Below are 21,906 nucleotides of genomic sequence, written 5' to 3' on the forward strand. Positions count from 1 at the left end.
ACCAATCCCCAACTATATCATCCCAGCCAGGGCTTTGTCAAGCCAGGCCTTAAAAACCTCTAAGGCTGGAGATTCCACCCCCTCCCTAGGGAACCCATTCCAGTGCTTCACCACCCTCCTAGTGAAATAGTGTTTCCTAATATCCAACCTAAACCTGCCCCACTGCAACTTGAGACCATGGCTCCTTGTTCTGTCATCTGCCACCACTGAGAACAGCCGAGCTCCATCCTCATTGGAACCCCCCTTCAGGTAGCTGAAGGCTGCTCTCAACTCCCCCCTCACTCTTCTCTTCTGCCCAGAGTCAGTTTGTCTTAGGGACAAAGTAAATTCCATGCTGGTGAAAGGGGCTGGATTGATAGCTCTGGAGCCTGCCGTTTTCTGTTTAACCACAGAGAAGGTGTTTGCCCAAAGTGACACAGTGACAGAGCTGGGGACATGAGGCAGCTGTCTGGATTCCCAGCCCCCCCAGTCACACTCACCTCCCAGCACTGGGAATAGAACCCAGGGTTTCTGACTCCCAGTCCTCCCTTTGCTGTAACCCACTAGACCCCACTCCCCTCCCTGAGCCAGAGACAGATCCCAGGAGATCTGGCTCCCAGCCCCCCCTGCTCTAACCCACTAGACCTCACTCCCCTCCCGGAGCCAGTAGCAGACCCTTCTGAAAGAGCAAAGCAAACCACGAGCAAGGCCCCAGTCTGTAAGTACTACAGCCCTGCGGAGCCACTAGATCTCCAGGGGGAAGCCCCAGGAGGAGGCTGAGAAGCAGCAGGGATGCAAAGCCAGCAGCGTTTGCTCAGCCCCAGAGCGGGGCTGTGCGTATATAGAGCAGGAGTCGCTGGCCATGTGCTCTCCGGGTGGAGAGATTCCATCAGTTCCCCTTTGGACATCAGCTGGACGTGCAGCCTGAGCACGAGCCATTAGCATCCACAGGAAGCTGCTACTGGGGGCACCCAAGTGACTACACTACATGCTATGGGGACTCCAGCGTACTGGGGAGACGAGACGGTACACCCCTGCTCAGTACGCACGGACACACACACACACACGTATACATACGGCCAGACAGTCCTGCAGACAAAGGAGAGAGACCCAGAGACAGCGGCCCCAGAGCCAGGGCTGCCGTGAGAGATGCCAGCCCCACTGCCTACCCTGCTATTATACCGTGCAGCAGCAGCTGCAGTGACCCCTCCTGCCCCCAGGGCTGAGTTCACCTCCAGCTCCTGGGACTGGCAGCACGCAGTGGTGGCTGTGCTCTGGCCAGCCTGGAGTAGCCAACACTCCCGCAGCGCCTCTCCCATAGTTTCCCATTGGATGCCTAATCACCCGCTGACTAGGTCCCTAATCACGACCTCCAATCCTGCCGGCGTCCCCACTGCCAGCACCCAACTCACCTGTGACCTCCAGGGGCAGCAGGTCCTGCTCATCGTCGATGCCAGCCACCACCTCGCAGCGGTACAGCCCGGCGTCACTGGCCCGCGCTGCACCAATCACCAGGGTGGCATTGTAGCGGTTGCTGGGGTAGCCAGGCAGGGACACCCTCCCTTCATAGGCTTTCACCACCTTCACCACGTTCTCCTTGGCCACCAGGATGGGCACGTCCTCCTTCTGGCCAGATGCCGACTGCACCTTGCTCCATTTGATGCGAGGCGGGTCCGGCGGCTCGTTGGGCCCCAGTGAGGCTGAAGGCTGGAGCAAGAAGAGGCAGGGGAGGGCCACTGGCTCAGCCAGCCCCACGCGCAGCGGCTGGTGCTGGACCTTGTTGATGCGAATCACCGGCCCATTGTCCTGGGAGCCTGCAGGAGAGAGACAAAGAAGAGGGGGGGATCAGAGGGAGGTGTAAGTCTGGGGGGAGAGGGAGCATGATATCACGGGGATGGGCACAGCAGAGAGACACATGTTCTGGCCAAACCATTTCAGACTCAGAACCAACCTGCAGCTCAAATCAGAACTGGACTCCAGGATGCAGAAAAGTCCCTTGCATTTCCCCCCAATAGTTTCATTCTCGCTTCGTCCAGCTGGGATCTGGCAGTGCCAGGCTGCCACCGGGAAGCTACTTGGCATCCATTTCCAGCCCCCAGCCCCATGATGATGAGCATTCTGCCCAGATCTCCCACATGATCCCCACGCTCCTGCAATCCGTTCCCACTGGGCGACTCTCAGAGAGTCCATTCCCTGGAAGCATCACATGGCGAGGACAGGGCAAGATCAAGCAGCCCTGTTAATCCCTCGCTGACACCTGCAGACTCACCCGCAGGCAAGGGGCAGCTTGTACCAGTGCCGGTGGCTGCACCCCTCCTCATTGGTATCCATTCCCCCCGTGGACCCAGGGTCACTCCCACAGTGGGTTTGGCTGGCACTGCAGACACCTGGGGGCTTTCTGGATGACTGGTATAAATCAAGTGAGCTGCGGCGGGGAGCAGGATCCTGGTTTCAGCTCTGGTTTCTAGCTTTCATCCTCCTTGGCCCTGGGGCTGCGGCAGGTGCCGTGACAGCCTGAACCAGACCCGCCAGGTCGGAAGGCCCCTGGGCTGCGGCAGTGTCCCCAGTCAAAGCCCAGGTCCGGGTTTAAGGTGATCTGCAGCACTGAGCTGGAAACGCACTCTGCAGAACAGCGCGGTAGGCTCCCACTAAGCCAGGCTGGGAGTGCAGAGCAAGGCCTGGACCCTGCAGCCTTTGCTCACAAGAAGAGCCCTGTAGAAGTCAACGGGCCCCAGCATGACCTCACTGCCAGCAGTCACTCCGGGGGAGGGTACCAGTTACCTGGGGGCAGGTGAGAGCAGGATCAGCAGAGTGAGCCCATAGTCAGCATACACTGGAAATCAGGGATGTGCTTTGCTCACTCGAAACAGCACCCGCTGCTGCACCTCCAGCCAGCCCCCAGGTTCTCTAGCACTGCAGAGCTATCGGCTACCTCTGCAGCTGGGAGCACAGAGCATGGCTGGAAACAGGCCTCTGGGCTAGGCCGGATGGCCCACGACTCTCTTCTGCTAGGGCCCTTTTCTGTGCTCTCGCATAGCATGCACAGTGCTGGAGATGCTGGTATGGATTTAGCAGCAGGGCTGTCTGGGCATAAAAGGGTGTCAGGCAATCTGGTCCAGGCAGGCAGCTAGGTTGATTGGCCCAAGCTGTGCTTAATTGCATGAGTGCTGACACTGGCAGCAGGGAGCCAGGTATAAAAGCAGCCCTGGCAAACTCAGGCTATTGTATCACTGGGGGCTGGGATGCAGGTGCAATGAAGGAGTGCGGTGCGGTGCGGTGCTCTGGGCAGGGCTCTTTAGAGCATGGAAGATAAAGTAGCTAAATATCAGCTTAGATCAGGAGTCCTTTCTAAGCTGCAATTAACAATTCTCCTTCTTAATTGCATGTTTGCAACCCTCTTCTCTCCTCTCAAACATACTCCGAAAACCCCCAGGGCTCTGCTTTGCCGTAGGCAAGAATAAAAGCTAAATCTCTGGTGAGAGAACGCAGCATATGCCTCCTCCGGAGAGGGTTTTCTGAATGCGAAATAGCAGGTGCTTCTGAAGGAAGGAGGCACAGGCCTGAGGGATCTGGGCTCCAGTCCTGGCAGGGTGTAACTCTGGGCAAGTCCCTGCATCTCCTTCTCTGGAAGATGGGGTGAATGACCCTTCCTTTTCCCTGGCCAGTATTGTGAACCTCAAATGATCAGAGCCTATAAGCCAGGCACCAAAGATTATGAGTTTGGCTTCCAGGTGAAGAGATTTAAACAGGATGATAACTAGTGGGTTCTTTCCCTTTGCTTTCTGGTCCTGGAGCCATTTTCCATCTCTTTTCTACAACCAGCGGAGTCAGAAACTTACCCTTTTTTAATAAAATGAAAATAGAGACTTGCACTTAATCCCGTGAATCCAGAAGTTGAGGCTTAAAGAAAATGCTGTGAGGCTGGAGATACAACTGGGAGCGCTGCCCTGAAGAGCTGCCTGGCGCAGTGGGGGCCTGACCTAGGTTGGGGCTTCTAGGAGCTACCCCAATTCACATGATAAGGAGGGAGGGGGTCTTTTTGAGATATAGGCCAGAGACTGTACCCTCTTCCCACCCCCCTTGCCCCCAACTACCTGATGTGGAACTACCTAACTAGTAATGCAACCCCATCTCCCTGAGCTTGTTCTAGCCAAATGGTGTTGTCCCGGAGTCCCCCGGCAAGGCTCTGGAGCTGCTCCCCATGAAGCCAGGCAGGACTCTGGGGAAGTCTCCTCTCTGGGAGAAGCCTGTCTGCAGGACACACAGCTCACACAGCTTCCACCTTCCTGGGTCTGACCTCGGAGCATTCAGCATCCTCTGCCCCTCCCTGAGCTTCCCACAGCGAGTCCACTCAGGTGGGGTCCTGGGGAAGCCAGAGGGTCCTGCCCCCCAACTTCGCAGTCAGACGTGACTCTCAGCCAGCCAGTAAAACAGAAGGTTTATTAGACGACAGGAACATGGTCTAAAACAGAGCTTGCAGGTGCAGAGAACAGGACCCCTCAGCTGGGTCCATTTTGGGGGGCAGTGAGCCAGACAACCACGTCTGCACTTCACTCCATGTCCCCAACCAGCCCCAAACTGAAACTGTCTCCAGCCCCCCTTCCTCTGGGCTTTGTCCCTTTCCGGGCCAGGAGGTCACCTGATTTCTTTGTTCTCTGACCCTTCAGCTCTCACCTTGCAGGGGGGAAGGGCCCAGGCCATTAGTTGCCAGGAAACAGGGTGTCGGCCATTCTCTGTGTCCAGACTCCTGCACACACCTGCCCTCTAGGGCTCTGCAATGATCATACACCCTTATCCCACCCCCTAGATACTTAAGAACTGCATAGAGGAAACTGAGGCATCCCCACACTATTCAGAGGAAACATTAAGAACAGTCCCGCTTCGCCACACATGTTATCAGCCTGTCCTTGCCAAATGTGATGGGCCCAGGCTGGAGGCTCTGTTCCTCCCCATGTCCCTGCAGCCTGGGCCCCACTGCTAAGAGCCTCCTGTGGTGGCCAGACTATTGAGTTGACAGTGGAAAGGGGGCCCTGAGCTAAAGGTCCATCCCCAGGCCTGTTGGTTGCCATAGCACCCACGCTATTTAAAGCAACACAGTCCACCCCTGCCCCAGGGTGTGGAATGGGGACAGCGAGAGGTCTGGGTCCTGGGGTGAATAACAAAGGTCCCATGGATGCAGTGGGCTGGTCTATGGAGGTGCCAAGACCAGAAACCAAGGCTCGTTGGTGCACAGGCCAGCACGCAGTGTGGTGGGGGGGAAGCCGTGCTGGGAAATCTTTGAGCTGCAAATTGACCTGGTCTCTCTGAGGCCCGAGTACCAACTGTAACTGTGAGGTTTGTGTTTGCACGCTCCCTGCCTGCCATCCCCACTACAGCTCCCTGCACTTGGCCCTCCAGCCCCACCAGGAATTGAGCTGTATGCAGAGCAGCGCCCCAGAGAAAGCCGTGTCCCGCTCCATAGGAGTAACCCAGAACCCGCCAGGCTCTCTGGCTGGGATGGCGTTCCCTAGGGGGGCATTGAAGAACTACACTGCAAGGATTAATCTACCTCAAGGCATTTATCAAACGCCATAGAGTCTAGGTGGGGACCCCTCCATTTGGTGCCATCAGTTTCTACGTGGCGCCAGCACACATGAAAATAGAAACCACGTGCAAATGGAAACCCCCATGGTGGTATCCCCTGGCGCCATGCTTGATGCCCTTAGCATCTTTGTGTGCTCTAAGCTGGATCTTAGAGCTTGCAATAAATGCTGTTGTCACCCCTCTTCTGAGCCATATCCTTGCAGGTCAGTTTCCACTGGAGGAGGAATAAGTGAAGTGGAGTCGCTGTATTTTCCTAGTGTAACTATTTATGTCATATATACCTGTCCTGGAACAGAGGTGGCCACAAATGGTACACAGCCACTCCCCTCTGTCCGAACTTTTGTTCAAATGTAAAGTCCTACATCTAGGAGCAAAGAATGCAGGCCATACCCAGAGCACAGGGTACTATCCTGGGAAGCAGTGACTCTGAAAAGGATTTGTGAGTCACGGTGGATAATCCTCTGAGCATGAGCTCCCAGTACAATCCTGGGATGCATAAAGAGAGGAATCTCAAGTAGGAGTAGAGAGGTTAGTTTGCTTCCAGATTTGGCACTGATGCGACCACTACTGGAATACTTTGTGAAGTTCTGGTGCCCACAGTTCAAGAAGGATGTTGATAAATTGAAGAGGGTTCGGAGATGAGCCACGAGAATAATTAGAAAACTTGCCTTGTAGTGATAGACTCAAGGAGCTCAGTCTATTTAGTTTAACAGAGAGAAGGCAAAGAAGCAACTTATCAGTCTACAAGTACCTCCATGGGGAGCCCAAATTCGATAACACAGGGCTCTTCAGTCTAGCAGACAAAGGTCTAACCAGCTCCAATGGCTGGAAATTGAACCTAGAGAAATTCAGACTAGAAACGAGGCACGATTGTTTTTAAACACTGACAGAACAATTTACCAAGGGTCGTGGTGGATTCTCCAGCACTAGACATTTGAAAATCAAGACTGGCTATTTTTCTCAAAGACGCGCTCTGAGTTCAAACAGGAGTTAATTCAGGGCAGTCTCTGGCCTGTGCTACGCAGGAGGTCAGACAAGATGATCACAGGGGTCGATGCGCCCATAGAATCTATGAACTCTCAGCCCAAACGCCAGGGGACTAGTTCCCGGGGAGCCACTCTGCCCTAGGAACTGACTGACTCCAATGAGAGCTCCACTCCCCTGTTGCTTGCTACAGTGCCCCGAAGTATCACCAGACTAACAACAACACAGTGTGGCTTCAAGGACACTGCTCACTCACGAAGCAAAATATCTGGAGACGGTAATGGCACCGCTCAGTGACCCCTGGTATGATGGTATTGACCTGGTGCCTCTCAGCCCAAACACCAGGGCCACATTCCAGATTAAGGGACTTGGGAAAAACTGGGGTAGAAATTTCCCTCCCAGCTTGTACAGCAGAGCACAGTCCACATCAGGATGGCCTGGAACTGTTTCAGGTAGATTCCAATTAATCCTGGGTCTGCCGCATATCCCGTCACTGCTTCACCACTGAATGTTAGCCAATTCATGCCAGGCTGCCGGCAGCCTGGAGGAGATACCCCCACACTGGCATGAGATCCCGCAGTGCATGGAACTTGGTAGCTGGCACCAGGCTTCATGCTGAAGCTTTCTCCGCATGGCTGGATCTATCCGTAATGCTCAGCTCCAATCTGTCTCCAGGTGCAGCCTCACCTGAGTCAAAGCCTTTGCAGACTTTCCCACACCCTTGTTGAGCGGACCCCATAACCCGGCAGGTGGGCTTGATCCCCATTCCCTTCCCCTGTGACCCTGCAGCATGGGCTTCGATCGTCCGGCATCAGCTAAGCCTATCTCGGAGGGAGAGGGCCTGGCTTGGTGTTGACTCCACAGCTTCACTGCTGCCCGTGGCTCACCCGTCCGTCTGTACCTGCAGCAATTCCAGAAACCACCGGGAAAGAGCCAAGGGTCTTGCTGCTGACCAGGCTGTTAGCAGAGACTCTGCCTGGCTGGCTGCGGATGGCAATTAGGGCACCAGGACTCAGCCTCGTCAGAATTAACGACACACACAATGGCGCTCCCCAGCCTGTGCTGTGATTGATTTTTCCCCCAATTACAGCACAAGAGCAACAGCAAAATGATCCGCTGAGGCACATCCCAGCGCATCCCTGTGGGTAACTCCCTAACCTCCAGCGGCAGGCAGCCAGCCAGCTGCCACCACCACCGGCCCTGCCTGGTGAGCCCGGGGAACTAGCTTGGGTAACTAGCGAGATCTCCCCTTTAGACAGCGCCTCTCCTGCCGCATGATGGCTAAGCTGGCACCAGTTCTGCAGGGCAGGATGGGAAGTGATGAGCGATGTGGGACGCGGCTAACACCACGGGGAGGCAAATGGAGCTGTAATGGAACCAGGACACCAAGGTTAATACCCTGCCCCTTAAGGCAAACACCACATGGGATCTTTAGTGACCACACGCAGCCTGGAGATTGGTTTGACTTCGCCTCCAGAGGGCAGAGCGGACCCACTGCCACCCCCCCTCCCCCCCGCCAATACATAAGAATGGCCATACAGCATCAGACCAATGGTCCATCTAGCCCCGTATCCTGTCTTCCTTCAGTGGCCGATGCCAGGGGGAATGGACAGAACAGGGCAATTTATCAAGTGACCCATCCCCTGTCATTCAGTCCCAGTCTCTGGCAGCCAGATACAAACCCAGTAGGAGGAGCTCCATGTTCTGAATCCCCAACATCGTCTATTGCCCTGGTTCTTCGGAGAACCCCTCCTGAGCCCCCAGCCCAACCCTGTGTCGCTCGTAAGAACGGACACAGCATGGCGGGGACGACACATGGCTCTACAGCCAGCCTACGCACCTCCATCAGGGTGGGAGTAAGCTCCCCCTGAGGCTCCGAGTCTGTGATTATCTCTTCCCCCTTCACATGCACTCCTGGGTGTGTTGGGCTCTTCATTGACACGGCCAAGGTGCTAACTCCCCGCTAGGGCCTTGGATTCTTTATCTCGGCAGAACAGGCCGCCCTGAATGCAAATGGCTTCCAGGGGACTCAAGCGCCCAGACCCAGCGACAAATTAATTACTGGATCCCGGGAGGGACAGGGAGGAGCTGCGAGCCCCGTGGCAGATGCATGGATGGCATTTCTCAGCCAGCTGTGACAAACACCCCAGCACCGGAGTCCCATTCTAAGGGGTGAGGTGGGCTGTGCTGTCTGAGATATCAGCAAGGCCCCCGGGGGAAGAGCATAAAAAAGCCTGGCTAATCCCCCCCATGGACCCACGAGCCACTCCCCATCCGGCACTTGGAGGCGGACTTTGCTATTTAAACCCATCCCTCCAAGGCTGAATCTCCAGGGTTCACACCCTCTGCCACTAAGCCATGGTACAGAACTTCCCAGTCAGAGCCCCCTCCACGGGCTGCGGGCTGATGGAGCTACCCATGGCCCGAAGGTATCACTGGGCAGAGCGAGCCCAATGGGGAGAGCACAAGAAACACAGAGGTGAGAAATCAGCAAGCTCAGAGACTCCATGGAAGGCCCTGCTCCCTGCACGCACACCCCCCACGGGGGGACTGGGCTGCATGTGGCTAGATTTCAATCAGCATGCCTTAGGGCATGCCCAAGTGCCCCAGGTCATAATTACCGGGCTGTAATCTCTCTAGGACAACCTGCTGTCCCAGCTGAATTCTAGAGTCAGCAGCTCCGAAAAGACCCACCTCATTTAGTTTGTGTTCTAAACAATTCTAAATTGTGTTCTAAAGAATTCTAAACAATGTTTAGAAGGGGTCCTGATCTCTGGGGGCTTTTGGGGATCTGTAACGTCCTCTCTCTCTTCATAATGCCCCTCCCCCGCAGCTTTGGGTTTCTTTCTGTACCGTTCTCTCTCTGTCTGCCCCACTCTGTCGCACAGTCCAGTAGCTTAGCTACTGTAGGGGCCCTTGAAAACACTGGAGTTGTGAGGTGGGGATTCTTACGCTAGCGCCCAGGAACTGCCAGCCTGGATCAGACCACTGAGACATCCGACCCAGAAGTCCCTCTCGGACAGAGGGCAGTGCCACTTGCTAAAGATGGTCTGCACGGGGCTGCACTGGGATAAAATTCCCCCGGGGAGGTTCCCTCCTGACCCCCATTAATTCGGGACCAGCTGATGCCCTGGAGCCAGGAAGACTTGTTCCATCCCTTCCACACTTGGAGAAAGATTTTTCCCTCAGCTGAAGCCACAAGGTTTGGGGCTTTTATTTTTGCCCCATCTCCATTTTGGCCATGGCCTGGCTGTAGAGGGAAGCAGCATGATTTAATGGTGAGCACAAGACTCAGGACTCCTGGGTTCTATTCCAAGCTCTGTTGCTGACCCTCTAAGTAGCCTTAAGCAGGGCACTTCCCCATTCCTGTGCATCAGTTTCCCACTCTATGGAGTGGTAGCAGGCATGGGGAGGTGCGGGAGGCTGCAGATCAGTTCCTGTTGAGGAGAAATCAGTGATACGGAATCTGGGTATTTTCAGAGAGTAACTGGTTTATTTACCCTATACATACCAGTCCTGGAAAAGAGGTGGCCACAAACAGCATGCAGCCAATCCCCTTTGTCAGGACTCTCAGCCCAAACATCAATGCCTGGCTGCTTGGGAGCAACTCCACCCTGAGAAATTACTCTAGTTACGAAGGTTACAGCAGGCAACAAACTCCTGCTGTTTGCGACTGCTTCCCCCAAAGCTTTAACATAACAAAACAACAATGCTGTGTTTCCTCATGGACGGTACACTGAGACAAAGAACTTGTGAGGTGACGTAGAACGGTGCCACCTGATGACTGCCCACCATAACATGAATACCCTGCAGTTCACATTTTTCCACCAGCCCTGCACAGCCTTGGCATTTTCAGATCCCGCATTTTCTCCAGCTACTTTGAAAGCTGTGTTCCTTTCCCCTATAGAATAACCCTGCCCTACACATTTTGGTTCCTCTTCCCATGCATGGCTGTGCAGTGAGATATACACTGCCCCACCCTTCCTCTTGGCACACCTGTTTTGCCACCCTCTGTGTGCCCCCCTCCCAGCCTTCCTGCTCACTGGCCTCTCTTTCTGTTATGCTTGTGTTTGAAGCAGTCATTCATCTAGGAAGGGATATCCATGAGGAGCAATCTGAGCTCTGCAACTGGAGAGGAGGGACTTTGACTGGCTGCATAAATTGCTTTAAAATAGAAGGGAGAAGAAATAAGCAAGCAAGGCTGCACTCCCCTTCAGGGATAAAAACCTGGCATCAATGCATCTAATTATGTAAAGCCATAAACTGTTTTTATGCCCTTCAGAAATGACCGGGTAGTGAGTTGAATCACTTGTTGAGGGCATTTGCTGAAATAGTTCATCCCTCTGGAGAGGGGCTGATTTATAGACTGAATGGGAGGACTAAAGGGATCTCGGGGAGCGTGTGCGAAGCAGACACTCCCAGACAACCATCGTTATTAAAATCTTACTAGTGTTTTATTTCTATGGTGGCAGCACCTGGGAGCCTCAGTCATGCACCAGGAGCCCATTGTGCTAGGTGCTGTACTTTATTATTATGCTTTTATTGCTGGGATAGAATCACAGAATCATAGAAGATTAGGGTTGGAAGAGAGCTCAGGAGGTCATCTAGTCCAACCCCCTGCTCAAAGCAGGACCAATCCCCAACTAAATCATCCCAGCCAGGGCTTTGTCAAGCCGAGCCTTAAAAACCTCTAAGGATGGAGATTCCACCACCTTCCTAGGTAACCCATTCCAGTGTTTCACCACCCTCCTAGTGAAATAGTGTTTCCTAAAATCCAATCTATACCTCCCCCACTGCACCTTGAGACCATTGCTCCTTGTTCTGTCATCTGCCACCACTGAGAACAGCCAAGCTCCATCCTCTTTGGAACCCCCCTTCAGGTAGTTGAAGGCTGCTATCAAATCCCCCCTCCACTCTTCTCTTCTGCAGACTAAATAACACCAGTTCCCTCAGCCTCTCCTCATAAATCATGTGTTCCAGGCCCCTAATCATTTTTGTTGCCCTCCGCTGGACTCTCTCCAATTTGTCCACATCCCTTCTGTAGTGGGGGGGCCCAAAACTAGACACAGTACTCCAAGCGTGGCCTCACCAGTGCCGAATAGAGGGGAATAATCACTTCCCTCGATCTGCTGGCAACGCTCCTAGTAATGCAGCCCAATATGCCGTCGGCCTTCTTGGCCACAAGGGCTCACTGCTGACAGGATCTGACATGCTGAGAGCAGCTGAGTTCATCTTGGGAATCTCTGACGCCCACATGACTCCAGCGTGTCCTATTCTGCTCAGGACACTTTCCTGGGGATCCCCTCTGATCCACAGCTCCCGGGGCTGAGCACTGCGATGTTCGCTCCCACCTTCCAAAGGAGGTGGATCTGACAGCATCTCCTCAGAGTCCCATGCTCCTGAGTGCTCCCGCTCAGGACAGATGCATGCATAGGAGAAGGGTGAGATGAGTCATCTGAGCACAGGCCTGGGTGCCGGGAACTCCTGCGTTCTAATCCCACTGCTGACACCAGCTTCAACCTTGGGCAAGGCACGTGTGACTCTGTAAACCGGGCATGAGATAATTAATTTCTGTGCTGTACTCTATGGGCCATGGAATAACAGCCAGCCCCACAAAGTCACCAGGCCACCACATGAGGAGGTGCCCAATTCCTGCCAGCATAAGCAGTACCATGCCATTGCCTGGGCTAGAATTGTACCCCCTTCTGCCAGCCAGAAATCTGCTCCTGCCTACATACAGAGTGCCAGGCAGGAAAGTCATTCCCAGACCACCTCCAGCCCTCACAGTGATAAAGTCCTTCTCACCCAGCTAATCCACCGCCAGGCAGCACAAGGATGGGGCTCCGGGACTGCAAATCTCTAGTTCTCCTCCTGGTGAAATGGCTCTTGCGAATGCACAGGCTAATATGCTCTGCTCTCCTGACAACTCTGACGCAGGAGACGTACGGTAATAATTAATGCTCCTCATTACGGCCGCTCTCTACTTAGCTTAATACCCAGTGACCCTGCTTTGCAATCCTATTAATGCGCTGCCCCCCTCATTACATCTCTCTGCACCAGGGAGTGTGGGGATGGGTTTTCACAGCGCAGGCCACGGGGGAGGCGGGGGGATGTTTTATTCATATTCCATTTCAGTCTCTTCCTATGCTCCTGTTCCGCCACCTGAGAGTTGCTCTGGGAACCTAGAGGATGGAACACAGAGCCTTTCACCTTTGGGTCACAGGTTCAAATCCAGCCCCAGGTCAGGTGTTACATGCTAAGGGCTCACTCCTGGCCTGGAGGGTGGAATGAGTTTGATGGGTCTCAGCCCCACGATCCCGAGCAACCCTATGATTACAAAGCAGACTGAGGAGCCAGAGGATCTGGTTTTGGTAGCAGGGAGCTGGGAAGATGCCCCAGGTGACTAGGTTAAAAGCCCCGATGCCAGTGAATGCACAGCCGGCTGCAGCGTGTAGGCAATTTGCATGATGAGCAGAGCCCCACAGCAAGGACCATGCTTTAGACTCACCCCACAGTCCCCACCCTCACTGCTGCTGCCCCCAGAATGTTTCGAAGCTCAGATTTTATCTTTCTATGCACCCGGTTAGAACTCCCCACAGGCCCCTCACCATCTCCTCTGGCCTCAGTCACCGCCCCCTCCTCGCTGGCTTCCCCGACCCCTGCGTCACCTCCCCTCAGCATCGCTCCCCCTACAGCAGCCCGGTCAAGCATCTCAACCTCCCCTTGACAGCCCTGCGCTGCCAACCCACCCTCATTGCTGCCTCAAGGTGTCGACCAACTTCTTCCACCACCACCTCCACGTGCCCCGACCCCGGTGCCATTGCCCACCTCTCCTTCACAGCTCTTCATAGGGCCCGCTGCTCTCCTCACCCTTGCAAGGAACTGTGGCCGGGCAGAGGGGCAGGTGGTGGAGAGCTGCCAGTAGCAAGTGCGTATAAAACCAGTCCCGGCCGGGTTTGACTCCGGCGGCCCCTGCCCTGGGGTGAAGAGTCTCGTTGTCCGAGGTGGTGAGCTGGGCAGGGCAGGAACCGTGTCTCCCCAGGGCTGGGCCGACGGCGCTGATGGCACCGTGTGTGCCCCGAGCATGTCCCGGGGCAGCCGGAGGCTCCTGAGTCACGTCCCGAGAGCAGAGTCCTGGCCGCAGCACGGCGCGAGGTGTTCAGGTGACGGGGGGCGCTGGCTTTAAACCTGGGCAGGTCCAGGGCAGGGCCTGGAACCCCACCCCCAGAGAGATCCCTGCACCATGGCTGGCCCTAGTTGGGGCAGTGCAGGGGTGTTATCTCCAGCAGCTGGCCAGGGGCAGCACCGGACCCAAAGGAACCCACCCTACGCCGGGCAGGCACCCAGGCGAGGGGTGGGATGGGCAGGGCTGAAGCCTGCACTTTACGGCTCCCTGCACTGTCCTTGGCCTCTGGGTAAATGCCCATTCAGCAGCAGCCGCAGCAGAGCCACAAATAATCCCCGAGGGGGAGCCCCTGACGCATGCCGAGCGGGCGGCTAATCCTGGCCGGGTGAGGGCTCAAGCTGTGAGGAGCTGCTAGCGCAGGGCATTCGCCGACCCGATCCCAGCTGACGGGCTCGGCGACAGGGAGAGAATGGGATCAAGGGTTTAAAGATTCGCCCGGGGAGGATTCTGGGGCCGCCAGGGAGAACGCGAACTGGGGATGGCTTTTCTTTTGCTACTTTTCCTCTTGCCTCCTTGTCCCGCTCCTTGCCCTGTGCCCACACTTGGTGCACAGCCCCTCCTGCCCCACAGTCTCTGCCCCATGAGGCCAGCAATCACTCTGAAGTGTTCAGACTCAAACCTACTTTGCCAGCTGCATTATTTCCCTGCATTGAGGGAGTCAAAATGGTGTAAACATGTAACCTGCCACAGGGGCTGATAGGGTGCTGGGGGCACCCTCATTAGGATGCTCAGTGCACTCTGCTGGCTGGGGGCTTTCCAGCTGACTCCAGTCAGAAGGGCAAGGGGAGCGGTTGTGTGTACCAGGAGCTCCCGGGGTCCTTGCACTAGGCACACGAGGGTGCACAATGGTGCATGTGGACCCCGCATCTCCGCTGCCCCAGGTGAAGTTGGGGATTGGTCCTGCTTTAAGCAGGGGGTTGGACTAGACGACCTCCTGAGGTCCCTTCCAACCCTGATATTCTATGATTCTAAGTCACGGCTGCGTCCAGTCAGCTGTGCCAAACCCCTCTGCTCTTGGACACTGCAGACGCCAGACCGCCGGGGACAAATCAATTCCGGTGCAGCTCGGCGGCAGGCGGCTCTGAGCCGACTCTTGTCAGCAGGCAAAGATCTCCCTGTGTCAGGACAGGTGGAGCCCCCCAGCCTGGCAGAGCCTTCAGAGCAAATAGTAGCCATCAAGCAAGGCCCCACATGGCTGGGCAATGAGACTGATCTTAGGGAACAGTAACGCCCCTCTGTGGACTGCTGGGAAAGGAGATCCTGGAAGGGAGAGGAGCATATGGGTGCCTAGGCCTGGAGCGGTGCTAATGACCTGGGGGGGGCGGGGAAGTACCCCTTGCAATGCCTGCATATCAGCCACTGCATCCTCCCCCGCTAGTCAGCAAGGAGCAGAACCAGCCTCTCCACTCCAGGCCTGCAGCTGTTACCAGTTATTTAGTGTCTAATTCTGCAACTTGGATACTAAAGCTGAGTCTGGTTTTACTGTCCCCAGCACGAGCCCCGACAGAAGCCAGCGATTGTTCTGATTGTTCATTAGGAACCATTGCTGCCTGTTAATGCATTGTTATTGGCTAATTATTGTGGGCGATTTGTTACTGATCATTAGCAGTTTATTCTTTGCTATTTTTTATGAGGGATCGTTAATACTGATTCTCTCCCGAAGTCCTCTGCGTGTGGGGCCATCCACAGGCGCGAACCTTGGGAATGTCTTTCCATAGCAGCCACGCACACATCGGTGGTTTGAGAAGTTACGGAGTGAAAGAGGATGGTGGCTGAGGCTGTCGGGAGCAGAGAGGGTCTCACCCCCAGGAAAGGGAGGAAGGGCAGGGTGTGGTTCCCAGCGGCCCCGGCCTCATGTTCTGTGGCTTGCTCGGCAAACTCCTGCTTCCGGGGGGAACTGTAAATATAAAAGCACATCCTGGGAGGAACAGCAGAGTGACCAGAGGCTGCAGGCAGCTCTAGGAAGAGCCAGAGCTGCTGGGCTAAAGCTGAATAAATGAAAACGTAAAGTCCGTGTAAGAGACCTTCACCCAGCAGAGGGGACGGGCAGGTCACAGGAAGGCCAAGGCCATCCCCTGTATGCTTGCCCCAAACGACAAGGCAGGGGAACTGTGGAGAGAAAATGTGCCCCACCTAGCTGTCCGAACCAGCAATCTGTGAGCGTGTCCAAAGGACAAGGGATGCAAATCTTGGAGTCTGAGAAACTGACGGAGGCCCCAGTTCTGAGGTTCGATGACGGACAATAAGCACCAACGAGGGGCCTGGCACATCCCTCTTACAGCAGCAGGGTCCCAACAGGAGACAATCGGCTTCTGCGTCACATCGTGTCATAACCATAGGGGTAGCCTAAATTCCTCCTTACCTGTAAGGGGTTAAGAAGCTCAAGTAACCTGGTTGGCACCTGACCAAAGGAACCAATGGGGACAAAAGATACTTTCAAATCTGGTGGGGGGGGGCAGAGATTTTGTTTTGGGTTCTTTGTTTCTGTGGCCGTTGGCTCTTGGGACTAAGAGGGACTGGACCGGACATCAATCCATGTTCTCCAAATCTTCCTGAACAAATCGCTCCTATTTTAGACTTGTAAGTAACAGCCAGGCAAGGTGTTTGAGTTTATCTTTGTTTTCTCAACTTGTGAATTTTCCCTTTGCTAGAGGAAGGTTTATCCCTGTTTTGTTGTAACTTTGAAACTAAGGCTAGAGAGGGTTCCTCTGTGCTCTTTGAATTTTCTGATACTCTGTAACGCTAACTACCAGCCTAAGTTTACAGAGGTGATTCTTTTACCTTTTTCTCTTTAAATAAAATCCTTTTTTTTTAAGAACCTGACTGATTTTTCCATTGTTCTAAGACCCAGGGATTTGGGTCTGTCGTTCATTTGTAACCAATTGGTGAGGATATATGCTCAAGCCTTCCCCAGGAAAGGGGGTGTAGGCTTGGGGAAATATTTTGGGGGGAATAGGACTCCAGGTGGTCCTTTCCAATCACTTGGTGGTGGCAAGGTTTCCAATCACTTGGTCCAATCACTTGGTGGTGGCAGTGATCCCAAGGCAAGAAAGAAATCTGTGCCTTGGGGAAATTTTAACCTAAGCTGGTAAGAATAAGCTTAGGGGGTCTTTCATGTGGGTCCCCACAACTGTACCTCAGAGTTCAGAGTGGGGAAGGAACCCTGACACAGTCGCTAACAAAACCTGAGTATCAATGTGCTCAGATAGAGAAGGCGGCTTTGGCCTGAGTCCCGGGGCATAAAAAGTTTCATGACTCTATTGATGGGAGGCCAGCGCTAGCTGAAACTGACCATAAACTGCTTACAGCGATGGCCAAGGTGGACAGGTGGACGGGCTCCCCTGAGCATACGGAGATCAGTTGTTCAGCTCCAGGGACAGGGTTTGCACGTTGAATACAAACCCGGGAGAGAGCTGCTGATTACGGAGGCTTTTGTCAAAAGGGCGCTGCAGCTGAGTCCAGAGCTAGACAGTGTACATGTCGATCTGATTAAAAAACACCCCTCCAGCCTCCCACAAACGGTGAGCATATTCCCAGCCCCTAGCGTAACGCCCCACCTGGACTGGAGGCTGCTGGGCCCAAACAGCAAAGGGAGCAGCGCAGGCTGGTGGTTAGGAGGCAGCCTCGTGGGGCTCACAGTGTTTTTGTTCAAGAGGGAAGCCCAGGACAGCTGTTCGTGGGGAGTCCCAGGAACTCCAGATGGTGTCTCAGGACAGTTGAAGCAGGGTGAGCTCCAGCCCGGGAGAGGAAAAGGGGAAAAAACAGCGAGTGAGAGCAGACGGTGGCTCCTGCCCTCCTCCTGAAGCCCTGCTGCAAGCAGGTGAAATAGGCAGTGGCAGAAACAGCTGGGGGAGTGAGAGGGAGGCTGCCCAGTGCTGGGGGGCAGAGAGGCCAGTCGCCAGTGGGGCAGCAGTCGGCACCAGAAAAGAAGGGATGCAGCAAGTGGCTAGGGCCCAGTCGTGTCGTCGGAGGGGTGCCAGGAACAGAGCTGAAAGGGAGAAAGTCCTGTTCAGGAGGGAGAGGAAAGACCGAGCCTGGGGAATAGCAGGGCTAGCCACAAAAAGGACAGTAAGAGACAAGGCAGAGGTAGAACAGGAAAAAAAGGAAAGTTAAAGGAAGAAGAGTGCAGATAAACAAGGGCCAAACTTACAGAAGAATCTCTAAGAAATCATCAGACAAACATTGTTAGCAAATGGTGAGAAAAGCTGAGCAAGAATGAAATGGGAGGGAAATAAGATGTAATAAAAGATAAACTGTAATTAAAGGGGAATAGACTTAGGAAATAAGGAGGAAGTGAGCTGGAGTGAAGATAAGAAAACAGGAAGCACTGTTTCACAACTTCTGGTGAGCGTCCGAAGGTATCCAAAGGGCAGTGACAGGAACAGAGAAATTCTCAGAGAGCAAAGGGACTGTAAGCCAGAAAGGAGCCAAGGGACTGATCAGTCAAGAAGCCAACACATGGCATCGAGGAACAGCTGTCTTTCTTGCAGTTGGAACTCCAAACAGCAACCAAAGATTGCACAAGAGAGAACTAACTGGCCTCAGAACTCTTCCTCCGAACTCCGGGCTTGCAGAGGCTGAATGCTGAGGAACTGAAAAGGGAGCGAACACCGGTGGGGTTTATGTTCTAGTGCATGGTATCTTCTAATTCCAAATTCTGTCATTCCATAAATGTTCATTGTTACCTATAAAGTGAATTTAATGAAGATACTAGCAGATAATAGAGCAGAGGAAGAGTTTACAGTAATTTATGGTGTAAACCTAAATAGTTCCTGCTAAAACAACTACTTTTGATTTAGTTGGGATTATTCCCCATGTCATTGACTTATACCGTACCCCAACTGGTTGACAGAACATAATTTGGACTCTTAGATTCACTCTGCCTCCCCTCAGCGCTCTGATTCAGAACAGCCCTCCATCAGGCCAATTATGCTCGCACCAACCCAGGGAGGAACTCTCTGTAGGAGATGGGAATTTTTTTTCAAAGCAGCAGGGTGGGGATTCCTGAATTGTTGCAAAAGAAGATGTTAAAGGACACATGAAGGTCATTTAGACATAGAAAAATCTAAGCGAAGGGCCAGAGGTGTTTTTTATACTGGCCCCAAATGAACAGCGACATTCAGGAAGCTGTTAGACCTTATTGCCTAGCTAAAAAATACAGGAAAAGTCAAGAAAAAGAACCCTGCTGGTGACACAGGACAAACTGCCCCCCTGGAGCAAAATAGGTACAGATTTATTTATGCTGGCTGGGGGAAAAAAAGCCTGCACTAATCCCAGGCAATTATTCTCACTTCCCTGAGAGAGCCTTACTGGCAGATACTCCCGCTGACCATGGGATTGAGCGTATCAAACCTATTTTTGCTAGACGCAGTGTGTATCGCATTGTGATGGCTGACGGTGGGCTGCAGCGCAGTGGGTGTGAGTTTAAGCAGTTTGCAGTGGTGTCTGGGTTTAGACAGGTGACCCCCAGGCCCCGTTATCTTCAATCCACTGGGCTGGTTAAAAATTGTGTCAGCATCATAAAGCATCGACTGAAAGAGGCTGCAGTGCCAGGCTGATCCCTACTTAGCACTGCGGCGTCCCGCCAGCGAAGCTGGGGTGTCACTTGCTGACATTTTGTTCAACAGGAAACTGACACCTGGAGTGCCGGCACGGTTAGAAACCGATGTCAAGAGTCACAGGGGACTTGCAGACGTCTACAGAGACAGACAAGGCAAACAAAAAATCTGGGGTCGCTGGGTGTCTCTGTGATGGGAAACAATGGTGCTAAGCAGCAGGAGTGTCACAAACAGGTAGCGCTGGGGTCAGATGGGGTTGTCCCCCTGGACAGAGACATTCGCCGGGGGAATGGGCGGCACCTTCTCCAAATCCCAGAAGGGAGGGAGATGAGGAGCACTGAGTCGGTCCCTGTGTCCTAGAGCATCTCAGACACGCAACAACCATGGCAGGGTGGGACAACGGAGCCCCAGGCCATGGCACTCCCAGGAGAAGTGGGACCAGCCACCTCCTGCCAGCGGCGGTGATGGTGTTCCAGGGCAGCCCACAGGCCGAGACAACTGCCCTGGGCGCTCCAGACGCTCCCTGAAGATTGGTTTCAGAGCAGCAGCCGTGTTAGTCTGTATCCGCAAAAAGAACAGGAGGACTTGGGGCACCTTAGAGACGAACCAATTTATCTGAGCATGGGCTTTCGTGCGCTGCATCCGATGAAGCGAGCTGTAGCTCACGAAAGCTCATGCTCCGATAAATTGGTTCGTCTCTAAGGTGCCACTAGTCCTCCTGTTCTTCCTTGAAGATTGTTAGTGGGGTTCGCTGTTGGGTTGGCTGTAAGCATTTGCACACGTGTGCTATGGCCATGTTGGTTTACGTTTTGGCTGGGGAGGGAAGGCGCGGTACTGGGGACTGAGCTTCCCAGAGAGAGACTCTGGGCAGGGCACTGTGACACTTTTGCTTGGGCTGCACCTGTAGCTAGAACCTGCCTGAATGCCACTGGGGGACACCTCAAACAGGCGGAGGGATACAGGCTCTGGCCACACTCCAACAGGCGGAGGGATACTGGGCTCCTCGGTGGGCAAACGGAAACAGGCGGAGGGATACAGGTTCTGACCACATTCCAACCCGCGGAGGGATACTGGGCTCCTCGGTGGGGAAAGGGAAACAGGCCCCCATCCCATGACGGGTGGAGGGATACGGGACTCTACAATGGACAGAAGGAGACGAGCCCCCAGAATGGCTGCAGGGATAAGGACCCAGTAATGGGCTGAGTGTTCTGGTGGGTCATGAGTCACACATTACAGGGGTGGGTGTCTACATAGGGCATTGCTGGGTCTGGTAGGCTCCATGTGCTGCCAGGACAGTCGTGCGCTCTCTGTCAGGCACGTGCCATCTGCAGTGAGGCCAAAGAGTTTTACAAATCAGGGTCAGTGTCATTGTCCTTGTTTTACAGATGGGGAAACTGAGGCATGGAGGGGGGCAGTGACTAGCCCAAGGTCACAGAGGAAATCGGTGGCAGGGCTGGGAATAGAACTGGGGGTCCTGACTCCCAGACCATGCTGCCTTCCTCTCCCAGGGACTAGATCTGTGACCGTGGAGTGAACCTGTGGGGGCTCGGGAGGTGGTGGGTACAACACGAAGTCATTCACCCCAGGGCACCGGCTCTTCTGCAGCCAGGAAGTAGCTACCTGGGGCCAAGTGCGTTGGCCTCTTTGGTGCAAGCTAGCACATCGTAGCGGGGTCCCAGCTGTCGGGGTCTCAGTTCCCCCTGCCCCCAAACACACACACAATTAGCAGGAATTGCCAGAGAGACCAAGCCCCTGTCCCCTCCCCCATCCCACATACACACCCTGCCAGAGCAGGGCCGGAGCCATGTGTGTGGGCAGTGGGGTGTAGGGGAGGCTCCTTGGCAATGCATGGGGGGCAGCTCTCCCTATTTAGAGGGGTCAGGAGGGGGCCCCACTCCACAGCACTTATTGCAGCGGGACAATAACCCTCTCCCCATCCTCCTGCACTGCTGCTCCTGCCAGGGGGCCGCATTGCACTGGGCTGGGGGGGCCTTCATGAAGCCAGACATCCCAGCAAAGCTCCCCCCACTTCCCCTGAGGCCCCACTGGCTTTCTCAGCCCACCCCGCCCCCTTTGGGGAAGGAACCCCCCTTCCCCATTGGGCGCGCAACAGGAGCTGTGGCAATCCCCTTGGCATGCGCTCGCCCGGCCTGGCGTCACTTACCCAGCCCAAAGACAGGGAGGAGGGACAACCCGAGCAGGAGCCAGCAGCCGGCATCACCCATCACATTTACCATCCTTAACCTGCCAGGAGAGAGAGATTTTTGAAGACAAATTCGCCCCGTACCCCGCTCCCTGTTTGTTTAGTGCCTGCACCAGCTCGTAAATCACCAGTGGGCACTGAGGCCCCCGTGACACCCAACCTCCCGGTGAGTAATGGAGAAGAAATGGCCTGCGGTGCAATATCATCTCCACTTAGGGAGACGGCTTTAAACGGAGAGGATTTAATCCCATTCTCGGTGAGAAGATGCCTCTGGAACTGGGTGCTTGGAGAGGCGGCTGGATGGGGCCAGGAGAGCAGCCGGCGGGTGGGGTCAGGCAGGAGGAGGGATCGAAAGCCATGGGCGAACAGCGCCCTGTGCAGTGACACGGGAACGGGCCACCCGACCCGCCTTC

General features: G+C 54.6%; 1 protein-coding gene across 4 annotated transcripts in view; it reads right to left on the minus strand.

Moving 5' to 3' along the window:
* Nucleotides 1-21,906, minus strand: part of NCAN (neurocan) — an 84,709-nt gene that overhangs the window by 39,951 nt on the left and 22,852 nt on the right. For all 4 annotated transcript variants that reach the window (XM_073323876.1, XM_073323875.1, XM_073323874.1 and 1 more), the window contains exons 2-3: nt 21,455-21,534; nt 1,392-1,793 (exon numbers count right to left, since the gene is read on the minus strand). In XM_073323876.1, the coding sequence (XP_073179977.1) occupies nt 1,392-1,793; nt 21,455-21,527 (475 nt within the window). In that variant the 5' untranslated portion in view covers nt 21,528-21,534. The remainder of the gene's footprint in view (nt 1-1,391; nt 1,794-21,454; nt 21,535-21,906) is intronic.

This window comes from Lepidochelys kempii, chromosome 25, assembly GCF_965140265.1.
Source record: "Lepidochelys kempii isolate rLepKem1 chromosome 25, rLepKem1.hap2, whole genome shotgun sequence".
NCBI classification, from domain to species: domain Eukaryota; kingdom Metazoa; phylum Chordata; order Testudines; family Cheloniidae; genus Lepidochelys; species Lepidochelys kempii.